The following is a 24,256-nucleotide window of genomic DNA, read 5'->3' as shown; positions in this document are numbered from 1 at the left end:
TTAAGGTGCTGGCATATAAAAGAGGCTCATTAAATATTTTTCAAACAAACGGACGAATAAACTAATAATCTATTCCCATTTTGCGCCTCTATATGTGTCAGAAGCAGCACACGTCCCCAGCAAAGCACAGACACTGCAGAGACAGACTCACAGAGAGCCTCGTGTAAATGAAGGCAGCAATGCTCTGACACACACACTAATGCACACATACACATATGCTCAGGCACATGTTTCCCTGCGTGCGCACAGGCACACGCGCGTGCACGCACACACACACACACACACACACAAGTGGACCATGCCAAACACAGGCATACGGGCACACACACAAGAAAAGTGCTCCCAAGGCGGACGTCTGCCACCCTGAGCTCATTAAAGCCAGCTAAATATAGCCCGTCTGCAGCTGTGCTCAGCAAGCTGCCCACACAGGCCAGGAAAAGACACCAGTTACCAGGCAGAGGAGGATGGGGAGACCGCCGTGGTCAGGGGGCTTCAGGCACCATGCCTGTGGGGCTGCTGGGAGGCCGTGGGGTTGAGAGTCCACAGAAGGAGTTGCCCCTTAATGTTCAGAGCTGCTCCACTGGTCCCTGACCCCAGGCAACGGGATGTGAAGTCAAGCTACATCCCCTCGAGAGCGTCCTCACCCCCCTGTCTCTGGGACAGCCACACGGGTATGGCCGACAGGGTCAAGGAGCCAAGGCTCAGTCTAGGCCTCAGGACTGGAGAAAGGACAGAGCCTAGGACAAATCAGGGCTCCACTGATGCCTAGCGTAGAGGCTCGGTCCGGGATGAAGATGGAGAGTCCGTCTGGGACCAGGATTGGGACTCAGTCTGGGCCATCGTTGGCGACAAAAGAAAGTTCAGAGACCCACTGAGCATCCCGCTCTAACAAGCAGGTGTGGCCACTGGCAGGCCCTCCCCATGCCCAGGGCCCCACTGGCTGCCCCCATCCCTGCCTCTGATGCCTGGGACTGGCCCAGGGAAGCCATTCGACCACCATGAGCAGGGGTCACATGGGCAGGTCACGTTGCACTTCACACGGACTGGGGCCAACTCACAGGGCCCCACAGTAAGTCCTCGGGTCCCAGAATCTGCACCACCCCTCGCCCCCCGTCAAAGGTGGAGACGAGATCGAGGAAATCTCCGCAACCAGCGCTTTTCTGTGCTGTGCACATCCTAGACCCCGTGGTTTTTTTGGGGGGGGAGGGCTCGTGGAGCTGGCATTTCAAGGGGGTACCTGTGTGACACAGGGAACAATGGTCACCTCCCCAGGTACCTGAGGTGACCAGAAGGGAGACACTTCAGGAAAATGGGCTCTCAGACCAGACACGGGACTGTGCCCTGGAGGTGGAGGCACGAAGACACGTGGGTTTGAGCGCCTTCCTTGGAATGTTATCTACCCGAGTCTTCCGAGTCTCAGTGTGATATGGTGGCAATGGCCATAGCCCTTCCCAGCTTCCAGGGGGTCGCGAACATCAGTGCGCAGGGCCCCGCCCACCGCAAAGCTACTGGGGGGGTGGGGGTGGGGACAGGGAGGCAGACACCGGTCCCCTGGGAGAGTCATGCTCCTCCCGGGAGAGGGACCTGGCAGGCAGAGGAAGAAGGGCTATTGTGCCCACTGAGCCCACAGCCGTGGCAACCCCGGCCTCCTCCATGATGATGGAAGTCCTGGCAGGAAAGGGTGGACCCAGCTCCACAAGGGAGTAGGGGGCCAAGACCAGCAGTTCTGAGACCCGAGGGAATTTCTCTGGAACCCCAAAACCTTCCTACCATCAGCCAGCATCCCCTCCATGGGGATGGATGGACTGCCCAAGCTTTCCAACCAGCTAAAGGGAAAACAGCACGCGGAGTCTGCACAATCCTCTGAAAGTGCGCGCGGAGAGAAGGGGCGAGTGGGTGGGGAAGGCGAGCAGGCAGGTCATGCAGAGGCAAGTCTCATCCTTGACCAGAGAGGAATCACGAGAGGGCACTGGGGGCCATGAGGACAACACTGCCTCCCATGAAGTTCTCTCCGACACCCAGGGGGCAGGACCGGAAGCACGGAAGCTGGTGTGGGAGGATGGATCCATTCAGGAGAGAGAAGACAGCGCCCTGAGGACAAGGGATGGGGGACAGAGCAGGTGGAAGCACAGGGAGCACTGCTGGGGGAGACAGGATGCTCTCGGGGGTCTGATCTGGCTCTGGAAGGTGGACGAGAAGGAGACGTCTACAAGGACCCCCAGCTGTCTGGCTTGAGTTTGTGGAAGATGGTGCCACTCACCCTGTACAGAACAGGAGTGGGGTTCAAGGAGGAGGGAATCAGTCCCCCGAGTCCCTGAACCCAGCACCGTGTCGGGTGCTGGAGCACTCGGTACAGATTTGCTGTGCTGTGGAGCAGCCTGACCAGAGCAGAGCAGCAAGATGTGTGGGCAAAAGAAACCAGGAGACAGAGGCAGCAACAGAAAATCAGAGAGCGCTGGAATGTCAGAGCTGGAAGGGGCTCCGTGTACAGACAGCCCCGGAGTGGGCCACAGGCAGAAGCTGGCTGGGCGGCAGGTCGTCGGTATGGGCCGGGTCTCCTGCAGCCTGGCCCCAGACCCTCCCTCTCTTCTGCCCGCACCCTCCCCCACGCCCCACTGGCTTCCTAGGCGTCCTCGAGTCTGATTCCAAAGAGCAAGCACAAGCCAGAGGCTGCGGGCCACCAGGGTGTCTGTGCAGCTGCAGGACGAAGATGGAGCGAGCCGAAAAGGAGGGAGGATTCCAGGACACACGCGTCCAAGCCCCCACCCATGGTCGCTGCAGATAAGGCCTCACCACCCTGTGCCTGTATGGGCAGGCCTTCCCCACACTCCCAACAACCCCTGTGGCCAGCTCAGAAGGGCTCCGAGGACTCAGACTCTGTGACAATGACAATGCAGCTGGCCGCAGGACCAGCAGAGCACGGAAAAGACAGGCTCCGTGAGATGCCAAGATTCGGCCCTCACACCTGCATCAGGTTTCCCAAGGCTCATCTGAAAGTCAAATAAGCAAGAGCCATGCAATGCTTCCTGGGTGCGTGAGGCGCGGCCCTTGGCCCCCTGCGGATGATCTCTCGGCCTCGGCCACTCCAGGAAGCAGAGCAGACCTTACGGTGCTCCGTCCACAACCAGGAAAACTGAGGCCCAGAGACGTAACTTATCCAAAGCAGCACAGAAAGCAAATGACCGTACTGCGCCTCAAACCCAGGCCTGATCGCTGTACAGCTCAGAGGCTACAGCGCCTGTCCCAGGATTTTCTAACGCCTGGTCAGGGCGATCTGTATCACCTTCCACCTCATTTTTAGTGAGGTTTTCAAAACCATGTGGAAAGATTAAATAAGATAACACACAAGGACATGTAACAGGAAGGATGGAGCACGTTAAAACGTCAAGCGTTGCCATTATTCTGTTTTTAGTCACGGTCGCCGACTTTTATTTTGCCAATTTTGGATGAAAAACAAGCAAGTCACCAGCAACTACCATCACCATTCCAGAAAAGAAAACGTGTCTGAATGCTGTCATGTGTGGAGAGCACAAAATTATGGAATAAAAAGCCGTTCTCTCCATGGAAGGCATTCAACATCAGGGGAAACACATGACAGGGCTGTCGTTTGTCTCGCTGTCAAAAGTATTGGGTTTGTGCTTGGGAATCACTGGCCTTAGTGGCTGTTTCAGCTCCCAAACACTTACTGTGGCAGACTAACAAAATGCTATTCTCTACTGAAGAAGAATATTCCCAAGGAACAGAACTGGACGGCAACCTTCAGCAACAGCGTTCTGACTAAAATCTGTAACTACGATGTAAAGAAAAAAAAAAAAGACTTTGCTCTCCCTCAACACACATTTTTATCCAGCCGGGTCCACCAGACACCAAACATCTGGTCCATTCATTCGTGTCCATGGAGGAGGACGCTGTGGTTGGCGTCCAGCCCCGCGGCAGGTGGCCGTGTTTTTCACTTTGAGGCCGCTGCGGTTTCTCTTTCCTAGCCGCCCAGAAGGAGTGATCCGGGCCCGGTTCCTCTCTCACTTTCCTGAGGACCACGATCCTGTGTTAATCATGCCTTCATTTTATGATGTTTTGACATCTGGGTTGGGGAGGGGGCTGAGCCGAGCCGAGCCTGGGAGACACGGCCCCTTGCAGGGGAGCATGTGCTAATTCCTAGAGATAACAAACAACTCACCCTAGAACTCGCCTTTCTTACGCAAGCCGGCCAATCCTGAGTCCTTACCTCCCATCACCCTCTTTATCTAACTCCCATCCCACGGCGGGGGGGGGGGGGGAGTGCTGCCATAAATCACCCTGGGAGCCAGGTGCCCCAGAACCGGAGGCCACTCCCTGGGGCCCGGAACCCACGACATTATTCAAACCAGCCAGTCCTGAGCTGTTTCTTCTGCCCTGCCTTTTCCAGGGAAAACACAATCCAGGCTCCGGGCCATGCTTTCCCCACGCTCCTTCTTCCTTCTGCCTCCTGACCAGACCTGGTACTCCCCCGCCCCGAGCCCCCCCCCCGACCCCCGCCCCGAGCGCCCAGGGAAGTGTAAATAGCAGATTCTTCCGTCCACGGCATCCATCTCTCCAGGTCTTCACACAGTCACCTCTATAAATTAAAATGCCCTGGGTACGTTTTAACACACTGTCCACAGTCCCCTCACATCCTGCAAGGACACAGGAGACAGAACTGCCCCCTCTCTGCACTGCCCCTCCCCCTGAATGGCACACTGGTGGCCTGAACCTGGGGGGGGGAGGCACCCTTCTTGGAGACACTCATGTCTCCCAGCCCCCGAGGGGTCTCGTCTATGAACTACCACCGGATGTTAGAAGCATAGACATCTTCTCTGAGGCCTGTGCACCCACTCGGGCCAGGGGAAGCTGGCACTGCAGGTACCCTTCCTGCAGCTGATGGATGGAAGGGCTTGAAGCACCCAAGAAAGGCTTCAGCCTGTGGAAGGGGTGGGCAGTGTGGGCTGAGCCCCTGAACTGCAGCCAGAGATCAAAAGAGCAGGAGAGCAAAGGAAGGAAAGCTCTGGGCCCACCGTACCCCACAGACACACCTAGACTCCTGTCCCCAGCCCTCACCTCGTGTGAGACTCAACACTGCCAACAGCAAAGACGCAGGCTCAGACAGTGCCCACCAGGTCCGCCCCAGACCCCCAGGGAAGATGTCCTGAGGTCACTGTGTCAGGAATTGACATTTTTACAAAGTGTCTCCTGGGTTTAATCCTGTGCCCAGCCTGCTGAGGAAACACAGACAGAAGGGAACCTGGGAAGCTGGCATCTTTTTTTTTTTTTTTTTTTTTAGGGCCACACCTAAGGCATATGGAGGTTCCCAGACTAGGAGTTAAATCAGAGCTGCAGCCGCCAGGCCTACACCACAGCCACAGTGACGCGAGATTTAATCCGCATCTTCCACCTACACCACAGCTCACGGCAACCCTGGATCCTTAACCCACTGAACAAGGTCAGGGATCAAACCCGAGTCCTCATGGATGCTGATCGGGTTTCGTTAACCACTGAGCCACGACGGGGACTCCAAGGAGCCCGTATCACCTGAAGGATGACAAACTCTTGGGAGGCCCCGCTCTGCAGACACGGCCTCCGAGGGATGGGACCTGAGGATCACAACCCCCAGCACAGCATTGGTTACCACGTCACCAGGTTACCACGCCACCAGCTGGTTCCTGGAAGTTGTGTCACACCAAAGAGATGGTCTCAAAGGCTCCAGAAGCTTGTTCCCTGTTCCCATCCCCTCTCTGCCCACAAGCAGCCACACGGGAGACCTCCCATGGCTCCCTCTGCTCTGCTGGGCTCAGCCTCCTGGACCCCCAGCCTCAGACCCCTCTCTCTGGCTCCGACCCCTGACCCCCAGCTGCCGGGCATGGGAATTTGGGACCCCCCCCCCAGCTCAGCCCATGGGGCTGAGTGGCCCCACCGTCCCATCCTGCGCAGCGGAGAGGACCCTGCCACCTGAGCACATGATGGGACCCCGGGCCCAAGAGGAAGAAATGAGTCCTGGAGGCCAGGCTCAACTCACGCTGCTTCTCCTGGAGGATGCTGGATGTGCACGGCGTGCTGCCTTCTCCTGCAGAAGAAGAGAAAGGTGAGCCGACTCCCAGCTCGGAGGCCACTGTGATCCCCTCTGTTCCTCCTCCCAGAGCTGGAGGTGTGCAGAGGGATCCCCCGACCCCTCACGCCTGGCCCCACCCCTGCCACACCCAACTCTCGGCTCTGTACCCTTTATACAAGACAAAGCGGGAGCCCTGACGCCACTGCCCGGGAGGCATGTTCTGGTCACCTTTTCACCTACGCCCACCTTCACGAAGCAGCTGCCCACCTGGTGTCATCCTCCTCTATCCCTCCCCTCACCTCTGAAGGTCAGCATCCAACACCACGAACGACTGGAAATCTCTGCCTCTGGTCCAACCTCTCTCCTAAGTCCCTGACCCACATCTCCTGCCACCACCTGGACATGAGCTCGTCAGGTAGTGCAAGGGACCCCGACTGCGGAGAGCGTCCTGGAACAGCCCTCTTCCCCAGTCCCCACCTCAGTGAAGGCACCACCTTCTCCCCAAGCCTGGGAAGCGCTATGACCCTTTCCCTGCCTTGTTCCCACGTTCAAGCAGTCACAGAGGGTGGGGGTTCCGCCTCCCTCTCCCCTCATTGCTCCCTCCTCTTCATCAGATACGGGCATCCCAGCAGAAGGGGGTTCTGCTGGTCAGTGGTGTGTCCCTAGGCCCAGAACAGTGCTTTTCAGTCGCTACTTGTTGAAAGAGGAAATGAATGAAACACACACACACACACACACACACACTCCCCAAATACCGAACTCCATCCCATCTCCTTAGACTATTGCAATAGCTCCTTCCTTCTGATGGAAGCTTTTTTTCTGTAATTATGAAATACAAGCTCCTTATGGAAAATTCATAAAGCACCGAAGGCAGCACAGAAAATAAAAAAGATTCCTCGTTATCCCAGGACTGGTCCCATTCTAGGTCTTTCCTTCCAGACTTTTTGCTGCTCGCATGTTTTGGGCCAGTGGAGGTCACAGCAGCTCTCTGTGGGCAGGGACGACATCATTCATCCCACTATTCCCAACAGACAGGTCGATGCTTGGCTCATGGCAGGTGTCAGAGATGATGAAAAGGCACAAAATATACTTTCTGTATTTTAAATTGAAGCATAAATAAATACATAAGGCTACAAAACCACTGTAAAATCATGCTAACAGGAGTTCCCTCTGTGGTACAGCAGGAGCAGCGGCATCTCTGCAGCACTAGGACGCAGGTTCAATCCCTGGCCCACAGAAGCGGTTAGGGACCCGGTGTTGTGCAGCTATGGCAGAGATCGCAGCTGCAGTGTAGACTGAAACTGAGGCTCAGATGTGATCCCTGGCCTGGGAACTCCATATGCCAGGGGGCAGCCAAAAAAGAAAAAAAAAAAAATCACTCTAACAGCTGTATAATATCTATTGAGAGGGTACATCATGGTTGACTTTTAAAATATCCTATTGGCAGAAAGTTTCAAAATTTCACCATTATAATTAGCGCTGCAACAAACAATTTGATGGTTGAAGTTCTTTCTGCACGTCCTTCTTAAAATACATCCACAGAAGGAGAACTCTGGGTCAAAGGGACCTGTTAAGGCTCCCTCTACTTACTGCCTGACCACTACCCAGCGAGGTGTTCATTCTGATGCACGTGCAGCCACCGCAGAAGGAAGGGCTGCTCTCAACAGACACTCAGCTCCCCGGCATTTACAATGGTCTGGTGGACTCCTCTGCCTCTTCTTCCACCAGATCCAACTTTTGAAAGCTGGCCCGCCCTGGCTACCCTCTTGCTTCAAGCCCTCCAGTGTCCCCATCGTCAAACTCTGAGGCTGGCTGGCCCCCGCCTCCCTGCCCAGCCCTTTTCCCACCCCTCCCCACCTCACCTCCGCTCGCCAAATCACCTGCACAAGGTTCTGCTCTTCCACCTTCTTGTCCAATGCGCTGTACCCTGCCCGCGGGGCTGAGAACCACCCCTGGGGCCGCCACTTCCGCGCTGACTGATTCTTCCTCAAAGGCCTGGTTCTCAGAACCTCTGCCCTCAAAGGTCAGCGCTGGGTCCCGAGGGCCAGCATGGGTCAGGTTCAGCAAAGGCCAGCTCCCTTCTGTCTCAAATGCCTCCTTGAGCCCACCTCACCTGACTAGGAGGCTCAGAAAGGGACCTAAGTGGAGTTCCCGTTGTGGCTCAGCGGGTTAAGAACCTGACTAGTATCCATGAGGATGCAGGTTCGATTCCTGTCCTCCATCAGTGGGTTAAGGATCTGGCATTGCCATGAGCTGTGGTGAAGGTCGCAGATGCGGCTCAGACCTGGCATCGCAGTGGCTGTGGTGTAGGCCGGTAGCTACAGTTCCAATTCAACCCCTAGCCTGGGAACCTCCATATGCTGCGGGTGTGGCCCTAAAAAGACAAAAAAAGGAAAAAGAAAAGAAAAAAAAGCTGGTAAAAGTACTAAGATACATTTTTTCCCTTTGTTCTCTCTTGATCTGGCCTGGGGTTTTTATTTGCTACTTAATGCACAGGGATACTCAAGGGGTGAGCATACCCCTCAGAGGCGCCCCGTAGGCCCCGCTCCTCAGCTTAGCACCCAGGCACTTGGGTCACCATCTACCAGCTTCCCCCTCCTGCCAGCTGCTGGACCCAGGCACCAGGCTGTCAGAGAGCAGGAAAACTGGGCCTTGCATCTGTCCTTCCCAGTGGCTACTGCCCCCATCCCCAGCAGGCAGGTGACCCCCAAGAGGATCTAAGCTCCCTAGGTCCCTGGATGGGGTGGGTGCAAGGCCTGTTCTGAGTCACCCCCCAGACTGCCAGCCCAGGGTGGAGACAACTGCTCTGTCCTGAGACCGTGGGGTCTGTGCCCCTGACCCCAACCCTCCCTGCACCCAGGCCCCTGCTTTGGGGAAGGACAGAAGTTGTCTATGTGCAGGTGCAGGGAGGAGAGAACTGGGTGGGGCCGGGAGCCAGAGGGCAGGTGAGAGGGAGGCCAGGAGCCCATCCTGGCAGGTGGGGGTGGGGGTGGGGGCAGTACCATGAACCAAGCTCCCAGCCCCCAGCACCTGCTCCACTGTCCCATCAGGTGGCCCTAACAAAGTACTGATCTGAAGATCAAATTATTCAGAATTGAGAGCATGAAACCCCAAACCTGGGGCCTCTGGGAGCACCGGTCACAGCCCCTGATTATAGCATGTTTCTGGAAAATCTATTCTGTGCCAGACCCTGGGGGAAGGGGAGACATCCGGTTGAGGGACGGGCCAGTCTGGTCCATCACCTCCCTGTTCTCATGCCAGGTACTGGGAGAGACTCACCTAGATGGTTTAGAAGATGCTGATAGAAAGCAACACTTCATTACCAGCAAGGAAATAGGACCTGGAGCCCAGACAGGATTTAAGTGGCCCTGGCAGGGGAGTGGAGCTGGGGCATTAATGCTGGGGGAGCGGGTGGGTGCGGGGGAGGAAAAGTGGAAAGAAGCCAGCAGGGAGTGTCACTGAGATGCCAGCACACAGGACGAACACCCGTGTCCGGTGGGTAGACGGGAGAATGTTAGGAAGGGGGTCGGAGCCGGCCCCTCAGCTGTGTAACGGGAAGGGCAGTCCCTGGGCTGCAGGTGCTCCTGTTAGACCATTGAGATTTCGCATCTCTGCGGAAAAGACCACCTTCAGAGATAAGGAAACTGAGGCTCACAAGGACAGAGTCACTTCCCCCTTGTTTAGATCTGGTCCCTTTCAATGCCCTGCAAGTGCTGGAGGCTTTTCCTAGAGCTGGGGATGGCTCAGGCCATGGGCAGTGCTTCCTGAAGTGGGGAGTCAGGGGCTGGGGGGTGGGGAGCAGGGGATGGAGAAGGACTGTTGGTAAGGAGGTTTGGGGGAAAGTGTCCAGAGGCCGGAGCTGGCGGCACCTCCTCAAGCCTGGATGCTGGAGCCAGGCATCCCAGGGGCCTGGTGAGGCCACCGACCTGGACAAGAAGGAGCTTGCTGTTTGACAAGGTCAGTGTGGAGCCCGAGCAGCGGGAAGCTGGCCTCCCATGCCCAGCCACCCGCCTGCTCCGGCTTCCCTCGCAGCTGCCAGCAAGCGAGTGGCTTGTAAAGCCGGTTTTCTGATTAGCAGGCTCCCAGGACGAGGGTGATTAGCCAGATGTGCAGCCGCCTCAGCCACTGCCTAAATGAGACCCCACTTGGCCTCAGATTTCCAGGGCCCCTGGGCCTGACCGCCTCTCCTCAGCGGGAGCTCTCTTCAGATGCGGACGCCGCCAGAAAATCCTGCAAATGGGACAGGCTACACAGAGAGGGCTGGGTACCAGGAGGGCAGGACCTCTGTCGCCCACCAATCCCACCTGTCCCAAACGCACACCCCCGCACCTCTGGGCCACATCATCTCCTCCAGGAAGATGCCGCCGTATCCTGCCAGTGGCTTCCTGAGTGATTTTCTATTTCCTCTTTCCAATCCCTTCCAACAAAACATGAGCTTCCCAAGAGCAAGAGAAGCAAAATGTGTGGCCAAGAACGGAAATGCTTTCACCAAACACCTGAAACAGGAAGATGGGGCAGCTGCTGGGGGAGCAATTCAGACAGATTGGAGCTTGGGGGAGAAGGAGTCGGGAATCCTCTTCCTGATCTGCCAAAAAGTGTCTGGGCAGACCCCATGGAGCAGGAAGGGGAGCAGTGGAAGCTCCGTGGTCTCCCAGGCCTCGGGGGCCAGAACCAGGCCCTGGCCAGCCTGGTAGCGCAGCTGAGAAGGAAAGACCTTCATGCTTGCCCCCTGCTCAGGGTGTTCCCCAGACCCTAAGTGTCTGCTGAGCTGCAAGGTCAATATTCACCCTCATTACCTCCCATCCGACCCATCACAATCCCCTCTATGTTCTTCCCCTGGCTCCTCCTAGTATCTTCTATGTTGGCTTCCAGAATGATCTTTCTAAACTGTGGCTTGTCACTCCCACTTCAACTATCCTACAGGTCCCCAGGGCACTCCTGAGAAGGCCCCAGCTCCTCAGCCTGATGTTCAGGCCTTCATCTTCACCCTCCCTGCTCTGATCTCTTTTCTGAGACTTCCCCAACCCCTTGGTCACCCCCCAGTGCCACACCTGGCGTCCCAACTCTGCAATGCTCCCCAAATTTCTCTGCCATCTCATACGTCCCTCTGCACCTCTGCACCTGTCCTGCCCTCAGCCTACCAAACCCTCACCCAGAAAGGCCTCACATCTCGGCTCAAGCTCCACGTCTGATCCCTCTGTACCTTGCCCCCCTCCCCTCTTGTTAGGGTAATTAGCTCACTGGCCTGTAACTGCCCCGCACCCCAAGTCTGGGAGCCAGTCAATTCTGAGTCCATTTCTGAGTCATCAGTGTGTCCCAGCATTGACCGGCATAGGGTCTGACGGCAAGTAAGTACTGGTATGTGTATCCTAGATGCTTAAGTGAGCAAGGGAGGGCCTGGATGCGTGATGAGTCCCCCACAGCTCTGGGTTCAGAAAGAGAGGAAGATCCCCCAGCCAGAAAGGCATGGTTGCAAGCAGAAGGATCAGCGCTGCAGGGACAGCCCCAGTATGCTGGGCTGGGCCAGACAGAGCAGGTCGGGGAGGCTGGGCTATGCAGGAGGCTTCCTGGGGACGTGCACAGGATTATGAGAGCTAGACATGAAAGCAGGGGAAAGGCGGGCAGCAAAAGAGCTCAGGTGGGCTTGAGGTCAGCAAGCAGGCCCTGGGCATTTGGCTAGAACAGAGCATGAACAGAAGAGGGGAGGTACAGCCCCAGAGGCATGTGTACCAGAGCAGAGGTAACCCTGAGATGGCCAGCTTCAGCAGGGACCCAACAGCCCCTCTATAATACCCCTCATGGTGCCATTCCAGGGCTGCCTGACTCCTGTAGGGATGGGGAACCCAGTGACCCTGGACAATTATAATTGTTAGAAGGAAAGCTAGAACCAAATGGCCTTACATGACAGGCTGGGGACTTTCCTCCCTTCTGTAGGCAACAAAGACCTAGTTGCCAACTCCATAGCAGAATGACGTCATTGGATTTATATTTTAGAAGCATCACAGTAGCACTGGATAAATCTGGCCAACTGGCAACATGATCCAGCCTTTTTCTCCTGCCCCAAATCCCTAGAAAATGATATTAACTCTTTTCTATGAATTAGTCTTTAGTAGCCCTATAAAATAGGAAGGGTATCCGAGCAGATCAGAAATTGCGAGACACCCCCAAAAGGCAGGAGGCAGAGCTATCAGATGGATGGAGTTTGCGGGGCCCCATGATTACGAATTTCAAGGTGCCAACAGCAGAGCACAAATTCAAGTGTGAGACCCTGCTGCCTGTGGAGCCTGAGTGACTGCAAAGGTCAAAGAAATGTCCTTCAGAGATGGAACATGATGATGACTCAGGCAGATCTGCATTCAAGTGAGAAGGCAAAATAAAGATATGTTGAGAAATGCAAGGACTTGGAAAATGACATGTCCACAGGTCCTGCCTGAAAGAGCTACCTAAGGCGATGTCCTAGTTACAGAGGAAGTAAAGCCAAGAGGAAGCCATGGCATTGCAGAAGGAGCAGTCAGAACCACACAAGAAAAAGGGTGAATGTTACCTAACTTAAATCATACCTCAATAGACTTTACTGAGAAGGAGGAGGCGGCGGGGGAGGGGATTACAGCATTACAGTCAGGATCAAACAAGAAAGCCGGGACCATGCTGGCCACTCAGCATCTATCCGGAAATCCGGTGCAATGCAATTTAATAGGAAAAATAAACAAGCAGGGTAAATATTGGCAAGGATATAACTGTCGAGATTTGTAAACACGCTGACACTCTACCTAAAAACACTCAAGAGGGGCAACTGACAAACCATTAGAACTAATAAGAAAATTCAGCCAAGTGGCAGAATTCAAGAGACAAATATTTCGAACACACAGCAGCAAATAATTTATATCCAGAATGTGGGTAAAGAACTCCTAAAAATCAGTAAGAAAAAGACAATTCAGAGTTCCCTTGTGGCTCAGCAGTTTAAGGATCCAGTGTTGTCACTGCCATGGCTATGGTTCCAGCAGGGGCATGGATTTGATACCTGGCCTGGGAATTTCTGCATGCTGTGGGCGAGGCCCAGAAAAAGAAAGAAAGAAAAAGACAATTCAATAGAAGATGAGCCAAAAGCATGATTAAAACACTCAGAAAAAAGAGTTGGTCAGCACATTTATGAAAAGATGATCCCTCTCACTAGCAATCAAGTACAGACAAAACAAAACAAGAATACATCTTCAAGGAGTTCCTGTGTTGCTTAGTGGGTTAAGGAGCCAGTGTTGTCACTGCAGTAGCTCCAGTCACTGCTGTGGCAAGGGGTTTGATCCCTGGCCTGGGAACTTGTACCTGCCTTGGGCATGGCCAAAGAGAAAAAGAATATATCTTCACCCATCAATCAGGTACAATTTTAAAGTCTGATAATATCAAGTCTGGTAACATTGTAGGGAAATGGTTAACCTAATCCATGGCTGATACAAATATAAATTAGCACAGTCATTTTTTTTTTTTAGGGCCTCTCCCACAGCATATGGAGGTTCCCAGGCTAGGGGTGGAAACAGAGCTACAGCTATGGGCCTATACCACAGCCACAGCAAGGCGGGATCTGAGCCATGTCTGCAACCCGCACCACAGCTCATGGCAATGCTGGATCCTTAACCCACTGAAGGAGGCCAAGGATAGAACCCACATCCTTATGGATACTATCAGGTTCATTACTACTGAGCCACAATGGAAACTTCCCGCACAGTCTTTTTTTTTAAGTCCAAACCCACAGTATATGGAAGTTCCCAGGCCAGGGATAGAATCCAAGCCATGGTTGTGACCTGAGCCGCAGCTGTGGCAAAGCCAGATCCTTTAACCCACTGTGCCAGGTAAAAGATTGAACCAATATTTCTGCAGCGACCTGAGCTGCTCCAGTGGGATTCTTAACCCACTGTGCATGGTGGGAACTCTTGCACCAACTTCTGAGGAAACTGTTTAGTTGTATCTATTACAAGTTTCAATGCTTATACTCTTAATCTATGTATCATTGTTTTCATAATGAAAAATCCCTATGTCTATCACTACAGAATGGTTAAATAAATTATGGTACATCTATTGTAGAGAATACTACAGTAGGTAAAAAAGAAGAATCAAATTTATGAATACTCATAGGAAAAGCTCTCCTACATCTGATAAAAAAAAAAAGTTAAGTTGCAACAGTGACATCTAATGCAGTCTCTCTAGAGATACCCTAGACAAACTTTAACAAACTCTGAAGTCAGGTATACAATTGAAGAAGTAGACAAGGAAGGATGGTTTATTTGTACTGTTGGTTTATTTGTATATTTACAACACGAATGTATTCAAGAAATAAGATGGTTATTTGTACATCATTGTTCATAGTAGCATTATTCACAATAGCTAGAGGATGAAAATACATCCATCATTAGATGAATGGATAAGGAAAATGTGGTAGACACATACAATGGAATACTATTCAGCCTTTAAAAAGGAAGAGAGTTCTGTTCCAGATTACAACATGAACAAACCCTGAAGACATGCTAAACGAAACAAGCCCTGATATAAAAAGACCAACTCTGCGTGATTCTACTTATATGAGGCATCTAGAGTGGTCAAATTCATAGGAACAAAATGTCGAATGGCAGTTCCCAGGGGCTGGGGGGAGGGGAGATGGGGAGTTACCATTTAATGGGCGCGGAGTTTCAGTCTGAGAGGAGGAAAACGTTCTGGAGCTGGGTGGTGGTACCCAACAGTGTGAATCAATTTAATGCTACTAAACAATACACTTGAAAAGGGTTAAAATGGGAGTTCCCGTCGTGGCGCAGTGGTTAACGAATCCGACTAGGAACCATGAGGTTGCGGGTTCCGTCCCTGCCCTTGCTCAGTGGGTTAACGATCCGGCGTTGCCGTGAGCTGTGGTGTAGGTTGCAGACGAGGCTCAGATCTTACGTTGCTGTGGCTCTGGCGTAGGCCAGGGGCTACAGCTCCAATTCAACCCCTAGCCTGGGAACCTCCATATGCCGCGGGAGCGGCCCAAGAAATAGCAAAAAGACAAAAAAAAAAAGGGGGGTTAAAGTGGTATATTGATACATTACATATATTTTACCAAATTCTTTTAAAATGTTAAATAAAAATAATAAGAAAAGCAATTGTAAAAATAATAATGGCAACAATAAATAAGGTGGACTGAGCTGATGCTGAAAGATGCCTTTCCAATAAAATACTGGGCAGTAAATTATCCAAAAAATGTAAATATATAACTAAGTTCAAAATAAAGAATGGAGGAAACAAAGAGGGATTAAAACCCACACACAAAAGCAGAAACTGGAAGTTTCAGGTGGAAAAAGGCTCCAGGGAGAAAGGCTGAGAAGAGTATTACTGTTAACTCCTCAGACGCCTTCCAGCCTGTGGAAGGTAAGGACCTAGAACAGAGCCGCCTGCGTAGCAGGGATGCTTGAAGGGCTGCTCCATCCATTAAAAAAAAAAGAAAAAAAAAAACACTTTAAAAAAAAAGGAAAAGAAAAACTCCTTTGGGGAAGCAGCAAAAAAAAAAAAAAAACATTCACAGCCAGTGGGCAAGGAAAAAGTCACACATGAGTAATTAAACCCCTAAGCCTGTGCCACCACTGGGTGTGGGGTCTAAATTTACACCACCCCTGTAGAAGGGCAACGCAGAGCTGAACATTTAGCATAGAAAATGTCCAAGATGGGTGAAACACTCAGGCCCTGCGGAAACACAAGACCCGTTTCTAGAAAGGACATTTTAACAACCTGGGGGATGCAAGATCCCCAGAGAAAAGGAAAGGAAAGGGTAGGGAGTTAACCCAGATGAGTTTACACAAAAAAATGAAGAGACGAACACCACGAGGTCCAGGTAGCGGCATGTGCATGTACACACACGCACATGCACACATGCACTAGAATTAACCTCCTCAAGACACAGCTACCAGAGCAGCCTGGACGTGCCTCTGCAACACAGGCTCTCAATGAGGAGATCAAAGAGGGGCTACAAAACGTAACTGCGGCTCAGAAGGAAGGAGGTCGGCTGCACTTGGCACTTGTAGGGTATGAAGAGGTTTCGGGATGTCCAGGTACACACAAGTTGGAGGCTCCTGACAATGTGAGTCTGAAGCCCGGAGCTGGGGGAGGGAGGTCTCGGACTTGGGGGCCATCACCCGGAGCAGCTGTGATTGGCCAGGGCATGAACCACCAGAGAGGGGTCTCTGGAGTGAGCCCCGCCTCAAGGGCAGGAACGTGAAAGGAGGCAGCGGTAGAGCGCTATCCATACCACCAAGTTTGACCACAGCCTTTCCCGGGAAGTGTTTCCAGAACCTTCTCTCCCCAGGTTCCCGACTCAGCCTGTCTTATTACATCGTAGCCGTGGCTAGGGTCCTCTTCTTGCTGCTGTGAGCTCCTACAAAGCCCACAAGGCCAGTCTGCTTGACTTCATGTCCCTGCCATCTTGGGTTGAGCCCACACCGTGGCTCCATAAGTGATTGTGGGGATGAATGAAATTGGCATGTGTGTTCTGCCGTGTTGTGGGAATTCGCATCATGAATCCACAGGAGATTGAGACTCAGAAGGAGTCAGAAACACAGCTGGTTTCCTTTCTCCCCTACCCTCTTCCTGCCCCCCATTCCATACTGGGAGTAAAAAGCATGAGTTCTCGGACTCAGGCAAGCAACCACCCCTAATCCAGCCTCTCATGAGCTCCACGTAGCACCTGTCAGGACTGCACTTGTGCAGGATCTTTCACTCGTCTCCCCCTCTTCCCCCGTTATAACAACCTGTCACTGAGTGCACTTTGCAAGTTTCAGCTCAGTTAACGCTCACAGCTTGTGTCCCAGCCCCACTTTGCAGATGAAGAAACTGAGGCTCCAAGAGGAGATGTGACTTTGCTGGCCACAAAGCCACAGACTGACAGGGCCAAGGTTCAAACCCAGACCTCTCAGATTCCAAAGCTATGGTTTCAGCCTCTCCGTCGACCTCCCTCTGCTTCCTCCTCCCCTGCCCTCCTGGCTCCCACTGCCTCTCACTCACCACCTCCTTAGCTCACACTGTGTCTGAGTCACACATTCTTTGGCAGACAAGCGGGGGTTGCGATGGGCGGGGATGGCCAGATGGGTAGTGAGTACAAGTCTGGGTTTGTCTTTTCAGAGCTACCAAGCATTGTCCTGGGGAGGCACTTGGAGTCCATGACCCCTCTGGGTCTCCTCCAGGTCCCTGGGGTGAGAGAAAGAGCAGACAAAGGGTCCGTCTGCAAATGTGTGGCTGGGAAGACTGGGAGATTGTCTCTGGACTGGTCTGGGGGGACTAAGCTCAGAGCCCACCCTTTCTGTGAATGGGACGGTGGCCCAGGAGGGCCTTGCTTTTTAAGACTCTGGTTGCTTGGACCTGAATTTGCAGGGGCTCGGAACTGTGCGTAGCCTCAGTCTAGTTAGAGAGCGGAGGCCCTGGATATCAGGAGACTAGTGATCTGAGCCTGATGCTGCCCCCGACTTGGAGGACCTTAGACAAGATGCAGCTTCTCTGGGCCTTGGGTTCATCATGTGTAAAACAGAACAGTCATCTCAGGCGTGTGCATTTCTCATGACAGGCAGTCTGGTATGGGGAGGGCTCCGAACTAAGGAGGCAGGGATGGGGCTGGGTGAGAAAAGGAACTGACACTGGGGCCAGACAGCCACCACCAAGATGGCCAGACAGCCACCACCAAGATGGCCAGCCCCAAGACGGTCATCCTCTTGGGCTGGGCCAGCATCGTCTCACTGAACACCTCCCGACCGGAGGTACCCAGACCATGACTGAGGAATGATGGGGCCCAGAGAGGAAGGAAGAGAGGAGAAGTAGGAAGAGTGCTATATGGGGTGAGGAGGAGGGATAGAAAGAGCTGGCCTCTGGGTAACAAAGACCCTGGATCCTGGAAGGGGTTCTAGCCCCGGCTCTGCTCCTCCCTCCTGTGAGACCTCAATCATGCACGGCCCCTCTCTGAGCCTAGGTTCCCATATGTCATCTCAGACCTTTATGAGCTCCTTGGTTCCACCCTCCACCTGCTTTTTGAAACCTGGCTCCATAGGTTCATTGTCAGGAATGCTTCCTTGAATCCCATCTCCTGCGTCCTTCAAAATTCCGCCCTAACCCCCTTAGGTCTTGACTTACATTGGGTCACACATTACAAAGTAGAAGCCTCAGTTAAATCACCTTTGGCCCCACCTACCAAGCACTTATACATAGTAGGTGCTCAATGAACATTCGGTTAGTGATGCAAAATGGCCAAATGGACAGAACAACAGATGCCTAAAATGATATGCATGCTTTAAGCTCCTGATCAAAACTCCCTGCCATTAAAAGCCTCTGGATTAATCCCCAGCCGCATTCTTCTTCAACAATTTAACCAAAGGAAGTTACAACCCCAATTGCTGCCCCTCCCCCCTGTCCATTTTCAAAGGCTCTATCCCTTAACCAGCAGGTTCCAACACCATAGGCCTGGCGGTCCCAGGAGCTTGGACCCTGTCAGCTGCCCTCAGCTACCTCATGCTCCTGGGTGGTCATCCTATGGACAAAGGAAGCTCTGCTACAGGCCACCCTTCAGAAGTCCCCACAAGGGTTTCTGCAGGTCACAGAATTCAGGGGTTGTAGACTCAGGGAGGGGTGGTACCCAGACAGATAGATGACTTCATAGAAAAACCCAAGTTCTAGCATCACTTCCTCCATATTGCCATCAGTTCAAAACCCCCGGCCACACGCATAAGTCATGAGAGAAGCAGAAGCTCACCTTGATGCTCCTCCAGTTTCCCCATGGTCTCGATCTGCTCCACCAGGTCATTTGAATTCCACTGGCTCATCCCGATGAGGATGGCGTTCTTTCCTTCAGCCACCTCCTCTGTGGAAAGAGGCAGAGATGGGCATGAGCAGGCAGGGCTGTGTAGAGGTTCCTTAACAGGAACCTATAACTCAGGGAGGTTTATTTCTGCCTTTGAGGTGAGGCAGACTTCCGCTATTGAAGGTGTCTAGAGCTACAGACAGGTATAAGGCACCCAGGAATTTTTTTTTTTCTAGTTACTAAATGGGTTTGTTTTATTCATTAATTTTTTTATTATAGTTGATTTACAATGTTCTGTCAATTTCTGCTGTACAGCAAAGTGACCCAGTTATCCATATATATACATTCTTTTTCTCATATTATCCTCCATCATGTTCCATCCCAAGTGATTACAGTTTCCTGTGCTCTACAGCAGGATCTCATTGCTTATCCACTCCAAATGCAATAGTTTGCATCTACTAACCCCAAACTCTCAGTCCATCCCACGCTCTCCCCCTTGGCAAGCACTAGTCTGTTCTCCATGTCCATGAGTTTGGCTTTTTTTTTTTTTTCTGTAGATAGGTTCATTTGTGCCATATATTAGACCCAGGAATTTTTCATTGCAAGAAGGCATTGCTATTGTACCCTACTGGGCCCCCACATGTTACAACAAAAGAAAGTAAGGAAGGGACAGTCATGAGAAAGGCTGAAAACCCACAGAAGTCTCCATTACTAGCACTAAGAGTGCTTTTTTTTTTTTTTTTTTTTTGCTGTGCCTGTGGCATGCAGAAGTTGCTGAACCAGCAACCGAACCCAAGCCACAACAGTGACAACACTGAATCCTTAACCACTAGGCCACCAGGAAACTCCTAAGAGTGGTAGTTCTTGAAAGGCAATGTGTCTGGGAAGAAAAAGCAAAGCCTTGCCATTTGGTAGCAGTTTTTCTTTGAGTAAGTTGCTTGGCTTCCCTGAGTCTTGGTTTTCCCATCAGTAAAATGGGACTGGAAATGTCTAATCACAGAGTGGTGAGGATTAAATGAGATAATGAATGAGGTCTTGATACATACGGGGGTACTTACCCAGACTTTTGATTTTTTTAAGATTAAAGTATAGTTGATGTACAATGTTGTGCCAATCTCTGCCATGCAGCAAAGGGACCCAGTCATACATACATATGCATCCTTTTTATATTCTTTTCCACCACGCTCCCTCCCAGCAGACTGGCTATCGTTCCCTGTGCTACACAGTAGAACCCTGGTGTTCATCCTTTCGATCTACTAACCCCAAACTCCCGGTGCCTCCCTCTCCCACCCCCCCGCCCCTTGGCAACCACAAGTCTGTTCTCTATGTCCATGGCTCTGTTTCTGTTTTGTAGAGACGATCATCTGTGCCACATTTTAGATGCCGCATAAGTGATATCATATGGTATTTGTCTTTCTCTTTCTGCATAGGGGTGCGCATAAGTGGGAGTTGTTAAGGTTATTTCTTCACATGAGCTGTCATCAGGATTTGAGCAGACCAGGACCTGAGTGGGGCGGGAGAAACTCTGGGGTCACTGAGAGAGCAGAAGACGTCTACCTCTGAGCCAGCCTGGAGCTATACGGGACCTGCCCACATCTCAACCTTATGAACCTTTTAAGGCTTCCATTCCCCACTCAGTCCTCCCCTCAACCCTGTCTCTGTCCTTGTGCTTTCCCAGTCTGAGCTTAGAGGAATTGGTGGGGCCACCTAACCACACTGAACACAAGTCCCTGGGTCTGACACACCAGCTACACACATCTGGTTCAGTTCCTTATCCATCCCAGAAAGGGACATTCCCTCCTCAAGGACAAACCCATAGGAACACCCACCCCCCCTTAAGGCGACAGGCCTTCCTGGAGAAGAGCTTTGTGCCTTTTCTTATAGACCAGCATTGGTCAAGGGGAATGAGGAGAATCCTCCAGCTCATCACAACCAAGAATAAAGGGGTAAGACCCATTTTGCTGCCAAAGAACGTCACAAAAGCAGGTGGAACCAAGATGGCAGATCTGAAGGTTGGGGAGCTGTCCAGAGTTCTGAATCACTCAAGCTCGGTGATCCAGACACCATTTCTGGCTGGGACACCTCCTCCTGCCTTATTTGATGTATTAATTTGATCTATTTAAGGACATCAAATCCTTCAATATACAACGAGATTGTTAAAACTGCTTTACAAATATTAATTCACTTAATTCTCATAACAATACTAAAAAGGTACAATTATTATTATCTCCATTTGATAAACAAGGAGACTGAAGCATAAAATAGTTCAGTAACTTGCCCAAGGTCACTGGCTAGAGCCAGGATTTAAACCCAGATAGACTATTTCAAGAGCCCTAAATCCTGCCCTCCTAATGGCCTGTCCTGGACATCCTGTACTGGCAGCCCAAGCACCACACACCCCCACATAATTTCCTGAACCTGTTGTGTTCCATCTGGGCACAGTTTACACCTCTCTGCAGCACTGTATTCTGGGCAGAGCCCTGACCGGGCTCCAGTCCTGAGCTGCTGTGTGTGAGCCTGTGCCTCTACAGATGTCCCTCAACTGCTCCTGTTTTCTTATCTCTTAAATGGGAACAACAACCCTGGTTCCACAACTCTTTGTAGCAGGTTTTCATGAGGACAAATGACAGAGAAAATTCAAACAGGCTACACAAGCCAGAATGCTGTAAACAAATATCAGGGAAGCAGGATCATCAAGGGATTAAGAACTCAATTCTGGTGGTAGATTGACTCTTTCTGGTCCTGGGTGCACCAGCTGCTAGTTAGCTAAGAATGGACAGTAACTTATGTTTTATGAGCCTCAGTTTCCTCATCTAAAAAATGATAACACAGTAACGCCTACATCACAGGATTCCTGTGAGGCTTAATGAGATAATGAAGATAAAGTGTTTCTAAGCAGGACAAGCACACAGTAAGAGCACAGATGTAGATAACAGCACAAGAAGATTACGGTACCATTACTGCCACCACCAGAGCACGTGGTGCTTTGACCCAACACTCATGCTCACTTTCAGTTATGCTGCTCTTTGCCCCTATGTCATTCTGTCCCAGCTCCAGAGACGGGTCGTCACGGTCTGCCTGTAGCCCACCGTGAGTGTCTCCTGGCTCAGTTACCCAAGCATGCAGTTGTCTGCCTGTTCACTTGACATTCAGTCTACAGTGGATAGATCCCTGAGCACCTGCTGTATGCAGTGTGAGACACGACCTTCATCCCGGAGGAATTCAGTGTTGTGAACAAACACAGAGGAAACTGACACAGACAGATGAGTGAGCTGGGGCTCCTGGTCCAGCGCCAGGTATAGAGCAGGTGCTTACACATCTGAGCTCCCACCTTTTCTATAATGTATAACCCCTATCCCAGGGTGCATGTGAGGGCTCCTGGGGTTCTGAGGTCGAGGGGGCCTACTTTTGCACAGCCCTTAGCATCTTTCCCCTCTCCCTAGTTATCCGCGTGACCTGTCTCCATCTTTCCCTCTTGGTCTTCTGTCTGTCTTTCTAGGAAATATATCTCCTCTCAGACGCCCCGGCCTTCCCCTCTGCTTGATGTCTGGCCTTGTCCCTTTGGGGCCAGGTCCCTGTCCATTGCTCTCTCTCCTTCCAGATCCTTGTATTTCTGTCTCTTGGCCGCTCTGCCACGTCTGTCCCTCCCTCTGGGCCTCAATGATCACCACCCTTCACTCCTGCGCTCTCTTCCCCAGAATCCGCCTCTCTCCTCTCTCTGGGGGATGTGTCCCCTGATCTCTCTTCCTGTCTGGACTTCTCTTTCTCTAGGGGGATGCCCTCAGGATCTTTCCATCTCTGCCAGCCTTTCTTGCTCTCTCTGATCTCTCTCTCCTTCTGGGTCACTGTCTCTCTTTCAACTCTTTGGTTCTCTCGTGGCGTGTGTGCGTGCGCACATGCACTCTGTGTGTGTTTATGTGTGTATGTGTGTGTCTCTGTGGGTGTAGGTGTCCTTCTCCCCCAGCCTCCCTCTCCTGCTCTGCTTTCTCGTATTTTCCCTGGCTTCCCCGTGCTCTCTGCCCTCACCCCCATCCCTGTCTTTTCAGCTGCTGTCCTGCCCCCACCCCCACCTTATAGACGAGCTTTCTCGGGTCTCTGGGCCACTACTCTGCCCCTCCTCTCAACACAGCCTTCAAATCTTCATTCTGGCAACAATGGGCTTGTCCCCTGGGTGACAGCTGAAACACACACAGAGAAGCAGCAGTCAAGACAGCTCCTTTTGGGGTCGTTCAGGCAAACCAGGGAGCCGCGAGCCTCAGCCCTGAGCCCCTGCCCACCTTCCCCTCAACGTGATGCAAGCCTCCCAGTAGAGGCCGCAAGGCTGTAAAGGGCTTGTTTGGTTATTGTTTGGTTAAATGTCCTGCTTATTGATTGTGGTTTCTGACTTCCAGTGACTGCTCCCTGCATGCCAGTTCTCATCCCTGTGACCTCTGATGGGGACAGTTTCTGCATCTACTTCACACCACTGAGCCCCAGTCCCTGCCCAGACGAGGTACCAGGCTGAGTCTCACCCACCCACCAGCACCACAACCCTGGCCTTGACCCCAGACTGACTCTGACCCAGACCAAAGCCTTTCTTCCTGCCCTGGGGCCTCAGTGTCTGCTGGACTTCAGGGCGGGGAACCTCCTTGTCCCAGGCCAGGCAGGTTTGGCCTCCAGCTCATGGAGCCGAAGGCTCCATCACCTCCTGCCAACAGCTGGCCCGCCCTCCCTCACTCCTTGCCTCAGGCCCACACACCAAACCTTTCAACGACCTAGATATGCGCTGCGCTGGGGCCTGTGAGACATGCGGCTGCCAACCTCCCTCTGCTGTTTCACGCTTGTCCCTCCCCAACCCTTGCTCCATCATACAGACCCTCACTCAGCCCATTTCTAGGAACGTGTGGGACGGCCCCTTGGCATTTGCTTCTCCACTCCCCTCCTCCAATGAGAGGGAGGGTCAGGGGTCAAGGACACACCTGTGCTTTGTTCCTTGAGGGGTTCCTTTGCCAGCTTCCCACAGCGACATCCTCCATTCTGCCTACATGACAAACCCAGAATGGCTGCCTCGCTCCAGAGCAGGGACCCAGGGCCCAGAGGCTCAAGACTCACCCGAGGCCAGACGGTGGCCAGTCAGGGCAACCCTGAGGAGGACCTGGCTGCTCTGACCACTGACAACCTGCCCTGCTTCCCTCTACTCTCCCCTCCCGCTTTGGGGTTGGACACCTCCTCCCACTCCCCCAGGCAAGACAGTGGGGCAGAGACCTGGGCTGTGCCCCTTATTCGCCGTCTCTAAGATGCGCTGAGTGAGGCCCACACTACCTTTCTCTCCTGGTCGCCATGAGAAACCAGAGAGTTTGAGCAATGAGCAGGGTCTCTGTGAAACAGAGTCCAGCCCCTCAGGAGTTCCCGCTGTGGCA

General features: G+C 52.5%; 1 protein-coding gene across 1 annotated transcript in view; it reads right to left on the bottom strand.

Annotated features, from left to right (window-relative positions):
• Window positions 1-24,256, bottom strand: part of PITPNM3 (PITPNM family member 3) — an 88,424-nt gene that overhangs the window by 39,163 nt on the left and 25,005 nt on the right. Inside the window, exons 3-4 of the mRNA XM_047757912.1 lie at window positions 18,810-18,917; window positions 6,029-6,076 (exon numbers count right to left, since the gene is read on the bottom strand). Coding sequence (XP_047613868.1) covers window positions 6,029-6,076; window positions 18,810-18,917 — 156 coding nt within the window. The remainder of the gene's footprint in view (window positions 1-6,028; window positions 6,077-18,809; window positions 18,918-24,256) is intronic.

Source organism: Phacochoerus africanus, chromosome 14, assembly GCF_016906955.1.
Source record: "Phacochoerus africanus isolate WHEZ1 chromosome 14, ROS_Pafr_v1, whole genome shotgun sequence".
In the NCBI taxonomy this organism is placed as follows: Eukaryota; Metazoa; Chordata; class Mammalia; order Artiodactyla; family Suidae; genus Phacochoerus; species Phacochoerus africanus.
The sequence above is the reverse complement of the archived record's forward strand: the minus strand, read 5'-3'. Positions and strand labels throughout refer to the sequence as shown.